Source organism: Panulirus ornatus, chromosome 56, assembly GCF_036320965.1.
Source record: "Panulirus ornatus isolate Po-2019 chromosome 56, ASM3632096v1, whole genome shotgun sequence".
NCBI classification, from domain to species: domain Eukaryota; kingdom Metazoa; phylum Arthropoda; class Malacostraca; order Decapoda; family Palinuridae; genus Panulirus; species Panulirus ornatus.
Window position 1 is genome coordinate 2,761,678 of NC_092279.1, and position 18,604 is coordinate 2,780,281.

Below are 18,604 nucleotides of genomic sequence, written 5' to 3' on the forward strand. Positions count from 1 at the left end.
CACTTGCTGAAAACTGTCATGAATGGAAAGAATTTAACTGCAGAGCAAACTAGAAGCATAGTTGATGCAGTACATACTTCAGGTATGATGTATAGATGTGTATCCCAGATCCTATAGGTTAGGATAGGTAAAATGTAAGGCAGTAATTGTAGACAACTTACGTATAATAGTTGGAATTAGGGTAATTGATAGAGTAAAGATAGAAGATGAGAAAGTTATGTGGTGTGAGGAATCATCAGAGAGGCACTTTGAGGAAGTCTCCAGAGATAGTATTGTTGATGATAGGCTTGTCAAAAAGATTTATACTGTAGCAGTATGGTTGAAGGTAGAGGGGTGAAACCTTAAGTGATGGAGAGATTAAGAAAGAATTGATTGTGGCAAAGAATATTTCAGATTAAAGATTGCATAGGATTCATCTTCTGTTGATTACAATGGATACCGTTTTTGAGTGGAGCCTGTAGTGTGATGGAATGAATCAACTTAATGTGCAATGTACAACAGTAAGAAACTCTTGATCTTATGGAGTTCCATGCTTCACATAAAGGACACTAGACATGGGTTGAGGATGAAAATGTAGCACAGAATATTATTCATATGTTACATATTGGTGATAAATGAACAACATGGGAATAGTCTATTAATGGCAGAATTGAGGCTTTGAAATCAGAGAAACTCATTTGCAACAGATCTCCTGTGTTTAAAGCTTCTTCCAGCAAAAATCCAAAAGTTACATTCATTCATTTAATGCTGCTGATGCAGATTGATATTGTGCTTTTTAAGTTACATTGCCTATCATAATTACTCCCTTTTAAGACTATGATCTTTTTCAGGCAAGGCGAAAATAGCATTGATTATACAAAAGTTCTTTACAAGACTCCAACCAAGGTAGATAAAGCTCCACCCCAGAGGATGAATGACACAAAGGGCCGTTTCCATGGTAGTGTGAGGAATGATGGAGCTACTGGAGAATTCAGTGGCATGAATTATCCGCACAGCAGAGAAATGTTAAAGGTATTATTTAACACATTTTTGTTATTAGTGTCTTTGGTATTTTTTGTGGGTGATAATTGGTAGGGTAGGAAAACTTTAAGTTTGTTTTATTCAGAGTCACTGAATGCAGAGATATTGTTGTCTTTTGTTTTTCAGTAATTTTCAAATATATTCTTATTATATATTCGTGCAGATATTTAGGGAAGAATGCTACTCTAATTATTCCCAAATATTATGCAAAGTGCCATAGAGGGATGGGAGCAGGGGTCTAGAACTTGACCTTATATGTACCAGCTTTATAAAAGGGAGCAGAGGAAAAGGAGTCAAACAAGGATGTTTTCTCATTGCTATTTGTAGAGCATCATTGGGCCCCATCTTTTGAACATTCCTCACTGTCCAGTAACTTTTTAAATATTTGTAAACTACTGGTATTCACAGATTCATTTCTTAACAAATTCCAGCCATCCACCACCCAACATTGGAACAGTATTTCTGCCCATCATCTTGTTTTAGCCTTATAGCCTCTAGTTTCTCTCTTTTACTCCTGAGGGACTGTTCTCTTGTTAAAGGCAGTCAGCTGATTTAGAAACTTGATGGCTTTGATTCGATGACCTCGCTTCTCTCCTCCATGGTGGGATATTTTTTGGCCCCCAGCATCTCACTGTAACTTATCTCTGTTAATTCATGTTGCCTTAGTTGTAGTGATAAGACTTGAGTAGCATAATATAGTTTTAGTTAAATATATGGTGTGAATAGTTTACCAGACATTTCCTTATTCTTACGCTTGAATGCATATTAATACTTGCCAGTGGAGAGGTACCTCCTTAACAATGCTCATGATTTGGAGCTCTGGTCACAGATGAGGCACAGTATTGATCTCCAGTTCTCTTTTATGCACTGATTCTTGTAGCTCATATCCTGCAAAGTAATAGTAACACTACCTTGTAGAGACCAGGTGAGGTGTTACTTTTTTCTTGTAATAGTGTCATTTGCCTTAGCGAGGTAGTATTATGAACAGACGAACCACGACACTTTGGACAAATCCTTTCTGACTGTTATGTATAATGCGCTGAAACCAGGGGACACTAACAAAAGCCATGTCCCACAGATACTTCTTGGTTTTCCCAAACTGCTTCAAAGGGCCTGGTTTATCCTGGTTACAGCATGGCATGTGCCTTATGCCTTAGCATCCATTTCATCCTTTTTCATGACTACCTCATACCCTCCTGAATGTTCAGACCTGATAAACCAAAGCCTCTTACACTCCATCCTCCTATATCCTTTCTCCCTCCCACTTGTAACAAACAAAGGCATTCAAACAGCAACATACTGCTGGGTCCCTTTGAGTCTGTTTGTGATAGTGCAAGAGATATGAAAATCGTAGATCATTGTGGTAAGAGTAGGTCTTCCACGTCAGTCAGTGGAAGAGATATGAAAATCATAGATCATTGTGGTAAGAGTAAGTCTTTTTTCTGAGTCTTTTTTTCACTCATCCTCTTCACATGCCCTGAGTATCTCAATGCACAGCGGTCAGCCTTCTTAGTCATACTGCACTGTTACCATCATTTTCTACTGGATCAACTACCCTTGCACTACAAAATGTCTGAACACATTTGATTTTAAGTGTCCACCCTCTTCCTTTTGTGTGTGTCCAGGGCCTGAGACTTGCATCATTGCAAAGCTGTCAGGACTACTACACCTTCAAACTCACTCATTTTTCAAAGTTTCTGAAAGATGAAAATCTTAAGAAATGCTGATCTGCCATCGCATTTCAAGTTGCCTGATTCTGTAATTGCCATACTCTAGTAATCTGCATTGTACTTGATAGAAGTGGAAAAAAAGAGTATTTTATTTTTACTTATATGCCTACTTCACTGTTATGAATGCAACTCTTCCTTGTTTGTACCAAGGGTTTCATTCTTGTACTTATGTGGACACAAATTACTTATATGTAAAGTTGCTATGAAAGCAAAAAGTAAGGTTCCCTTTAACAAAATTATTACAGTTCACAGGATAGGTAAAGATATGTTTAAAGATTTGCACACATGGCAAGACTGAATTGACCTCTATTCAGTAATGATATTGTCCTCTACATATGTATTGATATTACAGGATTGTGATTTCTGTCCTTTTTTATGGGAAAGTTATTATTTTCAATAGCTATAAATGTGATAGATTCACTATGAGTGAGAAAGCTGCTTTACCAGAGTTCATGCCTGATGCAGTAGAGATATGTCCAGGAGAACCTTCAGAAAATTGACTTCTTTTCTTTTGCATTTCTGAATGAAATATTTATTTGAATATTAATATACACAATGTTACAGCATAAGAATACGGTTGTACAGTAATTGTACTGTACTCACCAATGTGATCACAGGTCCCTTTGGGCTATCATCGAATTTAGTGGACTGGTTCTGATAAATTTAAGCATAGTTTACCGTGATTTGGGTTTCCAGTCAGGTTGATTTTACTGCAGCTGTTTATGATTGTGACCATTTTAGGGTTGTTCATTATTATAATTTGAATGTGTTTGTTTGGAAATCAGTTGTATTTGATATTATATGAACCAGATAGTAAATCTTTTAACAACACTGGTGTGTAATGATATATCCACCAAACAGTAAGTCCTCTTACAGCTTCCTTACAAGTGAGTTGTAGGGATGTTTGCTGCCACTAGCTTGTACTCCCCCCCCCCCCCTCTCTCTCTCTCTCTCTCTCTCTCTCTCTCTCTCTCTCTCTCTCTCTCTCTCTCTCTCTCTCTCTCTCTCTCCCCTCCCTCCCTCCCTCCCTCCCTCCCTCTCTCTCTCTCTCTCTCTCTCTCTCTCTCTCTCTCTCTCTCTCTCTCTCTCTCTCTCTCTCTCTCTCTCTCTCTCTCCCCTTCGCTCCCCCCCCCCCTCTCTCTCTCTCATTAGGAAGGAGGATTAGGTAGTAGTAGTCAGTAGGAACATTAGATAGGAGCCTCTGCTGCAAATACTGTGCTAAAGTTGCCCTTCGCCAGTGGCCTGTTGAGGACGAGGCATAAAGGCTAAGAAGCGACTGTGGAGTCTACTATTTTAGAGAGTACAAGGGGATGAAATTGTGGATTTAGAGTCCCCAGAGATCTTTCACAGCCCATAGCAGTGTGGTAAAGGAACTAAAATACTAACTTAATTGATATCCATGTAAATGGTAACAGAATTAATGTTATCAGTCAATTGATTTGCTTTTGATATTAACATCATTTATATTTATTAATTGATTTTTTTACAGATATTTCATCAGCGTTTTGGCCTGCGCAGGTTTCGGGAGAACCAAAAGGAGGTTGTTAATGCAGCACTTTTGGGGAAGGACTGCTTTGTTCTTATGCCAACAGGAGGAGGCAAAAGTTTATGTTATCAGGTAAAGTGAATTAGAGTTTTGTAGAGAGTATTTGTATGTAAATTTTTTAATCATTGCTCATATCTTCATCCTTTTTTATTAGTTTTGTAGAGAATTAATGTGGAAGAGTTATGTAACCCGTTTAGTTATAATCTGTTACCTTGGCAAGTTAGCAACCCATTATATATACTGTAGTTTACTGTGTACCCAAACCAATAATGCACATTTCATTGTATGTTTATTGTCAAAGACAAAAGTGTGTATGTATTGTGTCACCCTAACCTGTAAACTACAGCATACATCATTTGATGGTTTACAATTAACTGCAATCTGCATCTTATAGGACAAGGTATCTGCACCAATGTTTCAAATTGCCCATCAAGTTTAGCATTCGTAAACAATGTCACATGTCTTAGTTGACCTCCGCACATCACCTGTGCATCACTCAGGCTTAGGGTTTGGTTTTCATGCTGTAGGTGCCAAGCTTTCACAGATCACCAGAAGCCTTCTTAGGTAGTTAAGCCTCCAAGAACATGTTACAAGTACCTAGAGAAGTCTCATTCCCAGAAAGATGCTGCAGTATTTAACCCCACTGATTCAAGAAATAGGCACAGATTCCAGAAAGCACCATTCATGTGCTGTATGAATATACTTAGTATTTTCTTGTTCATTTATTTTGTCTTTTTTTTATTTGCCAACAGCTACCAGCCTGTGTGACAGATGGTGTGAGCATTGTTGTTTCACCACTTAAGTCGCTCATACAAGACCAAGTTCAAAAACTAGCTTCTCTTGATGTGAGTATATCCTTTAGTGTGTGATTTATTAATGGATAAAACAGATATACATGTCTTACATTCCTCTCCTTAAAGTCAGTTGGATATTCTCTGACTTTTACACCCAAGATGATTTTTGTGTACCATATATAGTGCTTTTATTATTATTATTGATTATATTTTTATTTATTATACTTTGTTGCTGTCTCCAGTTAGCGAGGTAGTGCAAGGAAACAGACGAAAGAATGACCCAACCCACTCACATACACACGTATATACGTACACGTCCACACACGCACATATATATACGTATACATCGCAACGTATACACATATATGCACATACAGACATAAACATATATACACGTACATAATTTACACTGTCTGCCCTTATTCATTCTCGTCACCTCCCCGCCACACATGAAATAACAACCCCCTCCCCCCGCATGTGCGCAAGGTAGCGCTAGGAAAAGACAACAAAGGCCACATTTGTTCACACTCAGTCTCTAGCTGTCATGTATAATGCACCGAAACCACAGCTCCCTTTCCACATCCAGGCACCACAAAACTTTCCATGGTTTACCCCAGACGCTTCACATGCCCTGGTTCAATCCATTGACAGCACGTCGACCCTGGTATACCACATCGTTCCAATTCACTCAATTCCTTGCACGTCCTTCACCCTCCTGCATGTTCAGGTCCCGATCACTCAAAATTTTTTTTTACTCCATCTTTCCACCTCCACTTTGGTCTCCCACTTCTCCTCGTTCCCTCCACCTCTGACACATATATCCTCTTTGTCAATCTTTCCTTACTCATTCTCTCCATTTGACCAAACCATTTCAAAACACCCTCTTCTGCTCTCTCAACCACACTCTTTTTATTACCACACATCTCTCTTACCCTTTCATTACTTACTCAATCAAACCATCTCACACCACATAATTGTCCTCAAACATCTCATTTCCAGCACATCCACCCTCCTCCGCACAACTCTATCTATAGCCCACGCCTTGCAACCACATATCATTGTTGGAACCACTATTCCTTCAAACATACCCATCTTTGCTTTCCAAGATAACGTTCTTGACTTCACACATTCCTCAGCGCTCCCAGAACTTTCACCCCCTCCCCCACCCTATGATTCACTTCCACTTCCATGGTTCCATCCACTGCCAAATCCACTCCCAGATATCTAAAACACTTCACTTCCTCCAGTTTTTCTCCATTCAAACTTACCTCCCAATTGACTTGTCCCCCAACTCTACTGTACCTAATAACCTTGCTCTTATTCACATTTACTCTCAACTTTATTCTTTCACACACTTTACCAAACTCAGTCACCAACTTCTGCAGTTTCTCACCCGAATCATCCACCAGCGCTGTATTATCAGTGAACAACAACTGACTCACTTCCCAAGCTCACACCATCTCCTCCTCCCCAGTTATCATTATTATTATTGTTAGTGGTAGTAGTTGTAATATTTTTATTACTATTATAATCATTATTATGGGCAGGGTATGGAGGGAGATGAATTAACTATTTATACAATACACACTCCATCTCCTCTCTTCGTCGGTACCTGTTCCCACTTCCCCGGTTATCATTATTTTTATTATTAGTAGTAGTTGGAATAGTTGTTGTAATATTTGATTACTGTTGTTATTATTATTATGGGCAGAGTAGGAAGGGAGATGAATTAACTATTTATACAATGGTGAGTTAGTTTTACACTTGTGGGGCCTCATCACTTCAACTTTTTTTTTTACTTGTGCAACTCAGATTTATGTATACTGCCTGAATTAACCTTGTCTTCACTCATTTTATTCCATTCATCCACCACTCTTAATCTGTAAAAGTACTACTTATCTTTTTAAACAAGTTTCTTGCTTAATTTTGTGATATGTCCTCTTTGGATGCTCTGTCCTTACATCTCTGAAAGAACAGTTCTCTGTCTGTGTCCACAGTCTGTTTTATAAACTTAGAGGATGTGATAAGGTCATCCCTCACTCAGCAAATTTAAAGCCTTAAACTTTTCTTGTAAGTTTGGTCTTTTAATTCTGATACTATCTTTGTTGCCCTCTTCTGGATCTTCTGTGTTTACTCTTTGTGCTTATTGAGGTGAAGTGACCAAACCTGGAGAGCATATTCTAGCTTTGGCCTCAGATATGATATGAACAGCTTGCTAAATATTTCTGTATCATATACTTGAAAGCTATTCTGATATTTGCTAGAAGATAGTGATTTCTTTTTTCACTACTTTCCTAATGTGGTGCTCTGGTAATAGATTAGGGTGATGCTGACTCCCAAGTTTTTCTCAGAATATTGAAGCTTATTTCCTACCAGTCAGTAATCTCATTAAGGCCTTTCACTTTGTCATCCTCATTACTTTACATTTGTTTATGTTGAATTTCATCAGCCTTGATCAAACCAACTTAGATGGCTGTTTAGTCCCCCTTGTAAGCTGATGCAATCAACCTCACTTTTCACTTTCCTTACAACATTTGCATCATCTTCAAATGTATTCAGGTAATAGTCCAAACCCTTAGGCAAGTCATTCACATAGATTAAGAGAAGTAACGGTCCCAACATGGAACGCAGGTGCACTCCACGCAGGTTGTTGAGGATGTGGGTGCCTGGAAGATGATTCAGTTGCTGTTTGGTGATGACATGATGCAGTTGTTAGATTCAAGTGAGAAACTGCAAAAGCTGTTTTCTAAGTTTGGAAGAGTATGTGAAAGCTGAAAGTTGAGAGTTGATTTGAATAAAAGTAAAGTTATTAAGTTTAGTAGGGGAGAGAAACAGGATAGTTGGAGTATGAATGTGAATGGCAAGAACCTGAACCTGAAGGAAGTGGAATGTTTTAGAACCTAGGAGTGGACATGGCAGTTGACAGAATCATGTGAGCAGAATTGAGCTACAGGGTTGGAGAAGGGCCAAATGTCTTGGGCACATTTAGGAGCATAAGGGAAGAGAGGTCAGTTTATGTGAAGGCAAAGATCAGTACATTTGATGGTCTTGTAGTCCCAACAGTGTTGCGTCAGTGATGCATGTGCCATAGATAAAAGTCATGGAAGGCGGTGAATATTTTGGAAATGAAGTGTTTGAGGACAGTATGTGGGGTTTTGAAGATTGATTATAAAAGCGATGATAGTGAAAGACAGAGATATGGTAGTAACAGTATATATGAGAGGTAAAGAGGCTTTGATGAAATGAATTGCACATGCAGAGGATGAGTGAGATGCTGATGAAGAGGTTGTACATGTCAGAAGTGGAGGGAATATGGGTAAGGGGGAAATTGAGGAAGAGGTAATAGGATGGCTTTAAGTGTGAACGTGCAGGAGGGTTTGAGGTGTGTATGGGACAGAATATGTTGGAACAGTGTGATAAACAAGGGATGAATGCTATAAATGAACTGAAATAGGATGTCCACAGGTAATAGGAACACCATAGAAAGGTATACAGGACATAGTTCCTGGTAAGTGCATTGTGCATGACAGCTACAGTGTGGAAGTGAGCAAGTGAGGCTGTTTTTTGTCTATTACTATTGCTACACTGCCACATAGGCCTCACAATGGATTGAAGTAATGCCCCAGTGGCACGTGAATCAAACTGTTGTTTTAGAAGAAAAATTGTGGAATCCACACTTATTGCCTGTGGTGAAAATTTGATATTTTTTTCAGTCAAAGACTCCAGATACTATAATGTTATCAGCTATTTATATTAGGTGAGAATGGGATGTTTTACTTGATTCTGTTGTGGATCAGTTTTTCACAGAATTTGGATGCTCAAGATAGTCCAATAATAGGAGGGGGAGTTGGGAGGTTTAGAGGGCTGTATGATTGGTATTATGTTGGCAAGTTTTCAGAAGTTAGGGACTTTGTTGTATTGCTAGGAGTGGTTGAAGAAATCTGTAATTGCCTATATTGTGAATGGGCCAAAGTATTCCATATTTGTTTCATGCATTTTCAGGGTTTGTTGTAGTAAAGTTGTTCAGGGTTTTGATGGTGTTGCTTATATCAGTGGGGTTGAAGGGCAGATGGCCATTTGTTTCTGGAAGGGTTTTGTTTAGGTTTTATATGACTTTCCTGACATTTTTTCGTAGATTCCTGCTGCTCATATGTCTGGAGACATAACACTTCGGGAGGAGAACCTCATTTCTACTGAATTAATGAAGCGTGAAATAGGTATGTATTGATAATCAATTCTTAAGATTGCCTTCTTATATATGGTTATAGATTGACTTTTCATGATAAAGGCTAAATATATTGAATACTTGATTATGATTTATTATAAATTGATCAGTGTGTTTATTGAAATGGTAGGAGGGCAATAGATGTCCCTGACGGAATTGGGTATCCTTGCCCTTTGGTAGCTTGTGTAGTTGATGTTGGTATATCTGTTCTGCAGAGGGCGTTACTTCAAAAGGTGCATGCTTATATTAAACAGTTTTTGTGCCATATGTTATGGGAATGGAGCTAGTGATGGATGGACAGATGATTTAGATACTGTAGCATGTTCTTTATTACACAATAGTTTATTGTTTATTCTTATGTTAAACTTCAGAATAATGACTCATGGTTTCCCCAAATCTTTGTGTTTTCCACCATACTGTGAAATTTTTTGCAAATACATAGTTTTGAACTGTCAAGATTATTAAGTACCTGAAATTATTATAGTTGATAAATCATGCAGTTGCCAACAGCCTTAGTTTGGTGTAAATCAACATAGGCTTCTTTCACTGCAGCAGACCTATTTTCCCAGTTTCTTCATCTGTTCATGGTGGTATGTTGCTACTGAGAAATGGTGACCAAATGTGAAAAAACACACATATATTTTTTTTTATTATTATACTTTGTCTCTGTCTCCTGCGTTAGCAAGGTAGCACAAGGAAACAGATGAAAGAATGGCCCAACTCACCCACATACACATGTATATACATACATGTCCACACACAGCACCTATACATCTCAACGTTTGTTATATTTATTTATTTTGCTTTGTTGCTGTCTCCCGCGTTAGCAAGGTAGTGCAAGGAAACAGACAAAAGAATGGCCCAACCCACCCACATACACATGTATATACATACATGTCCACACACGCAAATATACATATCTATACATCTCAATGTACACATATGTATACACACACAGACATATACATATATACACATGTACATAATTCATGGTGAGGTGCCTGAGGATTGGCGGAATGCGTGCATAGTGCCATTGTACAAAGGCAAAGGGGATAAGAGTGAGTGCTCAAATTACAGAGGTATAAGTTTGTTGAGTATTCCTGGTAAATTATATGGGAGGGTATTGATTGAGAGGGTGAAGGCATGTACAGAGCATCAGATTGGGGAAGAGCAGTGTGGTTTCAGAAGTGGTAGAGGATGTGTGGATCAGGTGTTTGCTTTGAAGAATGTATGTGAGAAATACTTAGAAAAGCAAATGGATTTGTATGTAGCATTTATGGATCTGGAGAAGGCATATGATAGAGTTGATAGAGATGCTCTGTGGAAGGTATTAAGAATATATGGTGTGGGAGGCAAGTTGTTAGAAGCAGTGAAAAGTTTTTATTGAGGATGTAAGGCATGTGTACGTGTAGGAAGAGAGGAAAGTGATTGGTTCTCAGTGAATGTAGGTTTGCGGCAGGGGTGTGTGATGTCTCCATGGTTGTATAATTTGTTTATGGATGGGGTTGTTAGGGAGGTGAATGCAAGAGTTTTGGAAAGAGGGGCAAGTATGAAGTCTGTTGGGGATGAGAGAGCTTGGGAAGTGAGTCAGTTGTTGTTCGCTGATGATACAGCGCTGGTGGCTGATTCATGTGAGAAACTGCAGAAGCTGGTGACTGAGTTTGGTAAAGTGTGTGAAAGAAGAAAGTTAAGAGTAAATGGGAATAAGAGCAAGGTTATTAGGTACAGTAGGGTTGAGGGTCAAGTCAATTGGGAGGTGAGTTTGAATGGAGAAAAACTGGAGGAAGTGAAGTGTTTTAGATATCTGGGAGTGGATCTGGCAGCGGATGGAACCATGGAAGCGGAAGTGGATCATAGGGTGGGGGAGGGGGCGAAAATTCTGGGAGCCTTGAAGAATGTGTGGAAGTCGAGAACATTATCTCGGAAAGCAAAAATGGGTATGTTTGAAGGAATAGTGGTTCCAACAATGTTGTATGGTTGCGAGGCGTGGGCTATGGATAGAGTTGTGTGCAGGAGGATGGATGTGCTGGAAATGAGATGTTTGAGGACAATGTGTGGTGTGAGGTGGTTTGATCGAGTAAGTAACGTAAGGGTAAGAGAGATGTGTGGAAATAAAAAGAGCGTGGTTGAGAGAGCAGAAGAGGGTGTTTTGAAATGGTTTGGGCACATGGAGAGAATGAGTGAGGAAAGATTGACCAAGAGGATATATGTGTCGGAGATGGAGGGAACGAGGAGAAGAGGGAGACCAAATTGGAGGTGGAAAGATGGAGTGAAAAAGATTTTGAGTGATCGGGGCCTGAACATGCAGGAGGGTGAAAGGAGGGCAAGGAATAGAGTGAATTGGAGCGATGTGGTATACCGGGGTTGACGTGCTGTCGGTGGGTTGGATCGGGGCGTGTGAGGCGTCTGGGGTAAACCATGGAAAGCTGTGTAGGTATGTATATTTGCGTGTGTGGACGTATGTATATACATGTGTATGGGGGTGGGTTGGGCCATTTCTTTCGTCTGTTTCCTTGCGCTACCTCGCAAACGCGGGAGACAGTGGCAAAAAAAAAAAAAAAAAAAAAAAAACAATTCATACTGTCTGCCTTTATTTATTCCCATTGCCACCTCACCACACATGGAATAACAACCCCCTCCCCCCCTCATGTGTGCGAGGTAGTGCTAGGAAAAGACAACAAAGGCCCCATTCGTTCACACTCAGTCTCTAGCTGTCATGTAATGATGCACCGAAAACACAGCTCCCTTTCCACATCCAGGCCACACAGAACTTTCCATGGTTTACCCCAGATGCTTCACATGCCCTGGTTCAATCCATTGACAGCACGTTGACCCTGGTATACCACATTGTTCCAATTCACTCTATTCCTTGCGCGCCTTTCACCCTCCTGCATGTTCAGGCCCCGATCACTCAAAATCTTTTTCACTCCATCTTTCCACCACCAATTTGGTCTCCCACTTCTCCTCGTTCCCTCCACCTCTGACACGTATATCCTCTTGGTCAATCTTTCCTCACTCATTCTCTCCATGTGACCAAACCATTTCAAAACACCCTCTTCTGCTCTCTCACCACACTCTTTTTATTTCCACACATCTCTCTTACCCTTACATTACTTACTCAATCAAACCACCTCACACCACATATTGTCCTCAAACATCTCATTTCCAGCACTTCCACCCTCCTGCGCACAACTCTATCCATAGCCCATGCCTCGCAACCATACAACATTGTTGGAACCACTATTCCTTCAAACATACCCATTTTTGCTTTCCGAGATAATGTTGTCGACTTCCAAACATTCTTGAAGGCTCCCAGAATTTTCACTCCCTCCCCCACCCTATGATTCACTTCTGCTTCCAAGGTTCCATCCGCTGCCAGATCCACTCCCAGATATCTTAAACACTTTACTTCCTCCACTTTTTCTCCATTCAAACTTACCTCCCAATTGACTTGACCCTCAACCCTACTGTACCTAATAACCTTGCTCTTATTCACATTTACTCTTAACTTTCTTCTTTCACACACTTTACCAAACTCAGTCACCAGCTTCTGCAGTTTCTCACATGAATCAGCCACCAGCACTGTATCATCAGCGAACAACAACTGACTCACTTCCCAAGCTCTCCCATCCACAAAATACTGCATACTTGCCCATCTTTCCAAAACTCTTGCATTCACCTCCCTAACAACCCCATCCATGTGAGAAACTGCAGAAGCTGGTGACTGAGTTTGGTAAAGTGTGTGAAAGAAGAAAGTTAAGAGTAAATGTGAATAAGAGCAAGGTTATTAGGTACAGTAGGGTTGAGGGACAAGTCAACTGGGAGGTAAGTTTGAATGTAGAAAAACTTTAGAAAGTGAAGTGTTTTAGATATCTGGGAGTGGATTTGGCAGCGGATCGAACCATGGAAGCGGAAGTGAATCATAGGGTGGGGAAGGGGGCGAAAGTTCTGGGAGCGTTGAAGAATGTGTGGAAGTCAAGAACATCATCTCGGAAAGCAAAAATGGGTATGTTTGAAGGAATAGTGGTTCCAACAATGTTATATGGTTGCGAGGCATGGGCTATGGATAGAGTTGTGCGGAGGAGGGTGGATGTGTTGGGAATGAGATGTTTGAGGACAATATATGGTGTGAGGTGGTTTGATCGAGTAAGTAATAATAGGGTAAGAGAGATGTGTGGTAATAAAAAGAGTGTGGTTGAGAGAGCAGAAGAGGGTGTGTTGAAATGGTTTGGTCACATGAAGAGAATGAGTGAGGAAAGATTGACCAAGAGGATATATGTGTTAGAGGTGGAGGGAACAAGAGAAGTGGGAGACCAAATTAGAGGTGGAAAGATGGAATGAAAAAGATTTTTAGTGATCGGGGCTTGAACATGCAGGAGGGTGAAAGGCATGCAAGGAATAGAGTGAATTAGAACGATGTGATATACCGGGGTCGACGTGCTGTCAATGGATTGAACCAGGGCATGTGAAGTGTCTGGGGTAAACCATGGAAAGTTCTGTGGGGCCTGGATGTGGAAAGGGAGCTGTGGTTTTGGTGCATTATTACATGACAGCTAGAGACTGAATGTGAACAAAAGTGGCCTTTGTTGTCTTTTCCTAGAGCTACCTCGCACACATGCGGGGGAGGGGGTGGTTATTTTCATGTGTGGCTGGGTGGCGATGGGAATGAATAAAGGCAGACAGTATGAATGATGTGCATGTGTATATATGTATATGTCTGTGTGTGTATATATATGTATACGTTGAGATGTATAGGTATGTATATATTGCGTGTGTGGATGTGTATGTATATGCATGTGTATGTGGGTGGGTTGGGCCAGTCTTTCGTTTGTTTCCTTGCGCTACCTCGCTAATGCAGGAGACAGTGACAAAGCAAAATAAATAAATATATATATATATGATTACTTAGGGTTTTCAATAGTATTATATGTTATGTTGCAAGAGCGACTGCTTGCCAATTACTACATACTTAAGACCTGTTGGAAAATATGTATATAGAAATATGTACCAAATTGTGTGTTAGAGTGACCTGTGATAGAGTAGGAATAAAGGAAGGGTGAGGTTAGATTAAAGCAGGCTAAAAGAGTGTATTAAAGTGATGTAATAAAGTAGATATAAAGGAAGGATGAGGTTAGATTAGGGTAGGCTGAGGGAAAGCATGAGTTAGAAGGTATTTTGATGGAGAAATCTTCAGCATCATACAGAGACTATGGTGTGTGATTCTCCCAAAGCCATTCATCTTTGTGGCAGATGATGTATGGGATATTGAGTAATTTGGTGTAAAGCATTAGATGATTTTGCATGTTTCTGTGGTTGTGAATTTCAAAATTTCATTGATTTTGCAGGACTTAAGCTCCTTTATGTTACCCCAGAAAAGATTAGTGCGAGTCAAAAATTTTCTGGCATCTTGGAATCCTTGTATCAGCGGCAGAAGTTGGCCAGATTTGTCATAGATGAAGCTCACTGTGTATCCCACTGGGGACATGATTTCAGGTAATTTTTTTCTTGATTTTGGTATGTATAGTAACCATTTCACTTGATATGTCACATTTACGAAATTCTCTAAAGGGAAGTTCCTGGGAGAAAGGGGATTCAGAAATACAAAAAGATTGATAGCTACAAGATTCCATAATCTGGAAAGTCCCAAAGATTGCTGAACTTCATGTGTGTTTTTCCTGTCATGCTTATCCCATTATGGTCTTTCGTTCAGTGTTTAACTTTCCTTTTGTTGATGTGCTTCTTCCTTGTGTGGCTAAATATGCTGATGGTGATCAGTGACCACAACACATATTGTTTAGACTGGTAGTATGTATAAACGGTATGTTGAAATTTCGTATACGAATGCTTTAAAACATTTTTTTTTTTTTTTTTTTTTTTTTTTTTTTTTAATACTTTGTCGCTGTCTCCCGCGTTTGCGAGGTAGCGCGAGGAAACAGACGAAAGAAATGGCCCAACCCCCATACACACGTACATACACACGTCCACACACGCAAATATACATACCTACACAGCTTTCCATGGTTTACCCCAGACGCTTCACATGCCTTGATTCAATCCACTGACAGCACGTCAACCCCTGTATACCACATCGCTCCAATTCACTCTATTCCTTGCCCTCCTTTCACCCTCCTGCATGTTCAGGCCCCGATCACACAAAATCTTTTTCACTCCATCTTTCCACCTCCAATTTGGTCTCCCTCTTCTCCTCGTTCCCTCCACCTCCGACACATATATCCTCTTGGTCAATCTTTCCTCACTCATTCTCTCCATGTGCCCAAACCATTTCAAAACACCCTCTTCTGCTCTCTCAACCACGCTCTTTTTATTTCCACACATCTCTCTTACCCTTACGTTACTTACTCGATCAAACCACCTCACACCACACATTGTCCTCAAACATCTCATTTCCAGCACATCCATCCTCCTGCGCACAACTCTATCCATAGCCCACGCCTCGCAACCATACAACATTGTTGGAACCACTATTCCTTCAAACATACCCATTTTTGCTTTAAAACATATTTACCTTTGTAAGAATTTGAAATATGACTTTTTCATGTTGAAGGCTTTGGTCATGAACTAAATTCCTCATCAAGGCTAGGCCTTAACCTTTCATCTGCTCCCATCATCATTTAATGACCCATAGAGGACTGCTTTTAATGTCACATGACAGTTTAACTTTTCTTGCATCTGTTTAAACGTCTAGCCGACTTACCATACCATTAATATCCTGTGGTGGTCTCTTCTTTTGCCAGGAAGGCATAGGCCTTGCATACTTGTTGGTATCATGGAAAATATGTGAATTGTTGGATAACCATTGTTATGAGGAGCACTTATCCGTTGTGAGGAAATTGAAGAAAAAATAACATGAGAAATTTGAAGAAATAAGTGTCTTAGAGAGTTATATTGGTGGGATTACTTGAGGAGGGAGACAATTATGGGAGGCCACCACCACCCATAGCAACCTGGTGGTGGTAGCATTGCCCTTGACAGAGTGATAACCGAGAAGGTATATCGCAACTTCTCCAGGAACTAATGCCAGTAACAAGAAGAAGCAGCAGGACAAAGATGGTGCCCATGGTGCCCTGTGTACACATGCATTCTGAAATGGAAACAGTTGGCATGTAGTGTTGGTTTGTGTATGGTGAGTGCTTCTTTGTATTTCACTACTTGAATGAATACAAATCCAGTAACACAGTGCTGAAAATGTATGATAAGATATTAGTGTACAAAAATATATAAAGTTTATATTGTTAGAAAAGTAGAATGTATGAAAACTATGTAAACGTGTAGCTTAGTATGAATATTATGTATCCTATTCACCTCCAACTCTGTGCCTGTTGAAAATTGTAAAGTTTGAAAGAAACCGATAGGAAACAAACAAACCAGATGGATCCATGGAGGTGTATTTAGTAATTTCAGGTCTGATTATAAGTTAGAATAGGAAGATGCAATCAATGAGATGTCTGCAAGACAATGGGTAACCCTGCTGAGTAGCAAAACAGGAGGGGTGTTTTAAAGACTAGACTACTTTGTTATTCAAAACATTCAACAGATATACATCAATGAGAAGAAAGCACGGAAGGTCTAGGGAACAGTAAGAAATATGGGTATTTTTTAGGAGGGTAAGAAGAAGTGCAGGTCTTTAAAAAGCAGCATTTTACCAAGCAAAGGAAAGATAACCTATCAAATGAACTAACAGACTTTGATCGTAAAATCAGAAAGCTATATGAAATATAGAAAATAGAATACGTGAAAAAAGCCATCGGTGAAACAAGAAGTAACCCACCATTAGGAAGGAGCATTAGGTTGGCACATTGAGTGGAAGTAGTTGGTCGGAAGATTAGGTAGGAGCCTCTGAAAACACGGCACTAGAGTTGCCCTCTGTCAAGGGTGAGGGACCAAAGAAATGTGAGGCAGCACTGAAGTTCAGCAGTAATGGAGACTTTTGCCATGGGAATGGGCATCAGAGATATAGATGGATAAACAGAAATAGCCCACAAGACCTTTGCTCATATGCAAAATGTAAATTGAGGACCACAAACTCCAATGGCCCCTTTAAAACAGAAGAGGGTACCTAACAGATGACTACGAGGAGATGAGTGAGATCCTAAAGAAATGCAACATGAAATGGTTTAGTTTTCAGTGAGCCAAAGACACCTTAAAAACAAATGGCCTGACAGATTTCCTCCTAAATATTAACCCTCCTGTCTTGCACATAGTTGATATCACCACCTCTACAGGATTTCAAGAGGGCCAGTAAGAGCATACCCATGTGTACTGCCCTGAACTGGATTCCTGGAACTTTGTATTCATAAAGAAATGCGACATGCCTCTTGCATGAACCCTCAGTATACTTTGGAGGGAAAGTCTGGAATATGGCATCATCCCTGGAGTTTGAAATCCCCGTAGGAATTATACTGAAATCTCTCCTTTTCCTCATACCTAAATCTGACATTGATGCAAGTGTGAGACAGTTTGATTTTTTCCTTTGCAGCTGATACTAGAATAAGTTTAAAAATAATGTTAGTAGAGTTAAGGCTACAAAGAAACATAAATGAAATCTTCTACTTGACCTCTGAGAACAATATCTTTTTCAACTGAGACAAGTTTTGAATGATGTGAAAGATCTTGTAATGATAATGTTTAATGACCTAACCTTCAGTGATCACAACAAAACATATACCCCCTCTGAAGGTTGAAATCATGGATCCTGCTGACTTTCAAGACAAGAAAAACTAGTTATGATGATTTTCAAGGCACTTGCATAAACAGAATATTGCTGTGTTCTAACATTACCTTACAAGGCATGTGAAATCATAGATTTAGAAAGTGTTCACAAATCTTTCACTGCCCATTTTAAGAACTTGATTACTAGTAATGGCTGAAATCACCAAGGGATACATAAGAACTTAATTACTAGGAATGGCTGAAATTGCCAAGGCTGTACCTCTTGAGTACAAACAGAAGTATATCATCATCTGTACCTGGAAAATCCTCACTTACACCTAGAAATATGTTTCTAGTGGCACAACTTTCATGGAACACACTATAGATTGGCACCTCTGAAATCTGAAAGTGCATTTTGCAGAAAAAGCCATAACACCTGAAGCGTCTAGGGGCTGAGACTCTTCAGCACTGTGTTTGCAGGCATCAGAGATGCCATGCATTAATGGACAGTGAAGTTTAAAAGTGCCATGGATAAGTCTTTACAGAGGCTACCAGATCAATCAGGCTGTGGATTTTACTTCGGCCTGTGGACTGGAACTTCCAACAACTTGGTTGACTG

General features: G+C 39.8%; 1 protein-coding gene across 1 annotated transcript in view; it reads left to right on the forward strand.

Moving 5' to 3' along the window:
• The window catches only part of LOC139765823 (recQ-like DNA helicase Blm), a 72,166-nt gene that overhangs the window by 17,126 nt on the left and 36,436 nt on the right, over positions 1-18,604 (forward strand). The window contains exons 5-9 of the mRNA XM_071693632.1: positions 831-1,011; positions 4,240-4,368; positions 5,049-5,141; positions 9,226-9,307; positions 14,661-14,808. Coding sequence (XP_071549733.1) covers positions 831-1,011; positions 4,240-4,368; positions 5,049-5,141; positions 9,226-9,307; positions 14,661-14,808 — 633 coding nt within the window. The remainder of the gene's footprint in view (positions 1-830; positions 1,012-4,239; positions 4,369-5,048; positions 5,142-9,225; positions 9,308-14,660; positions 14,809-18,604) is intronic.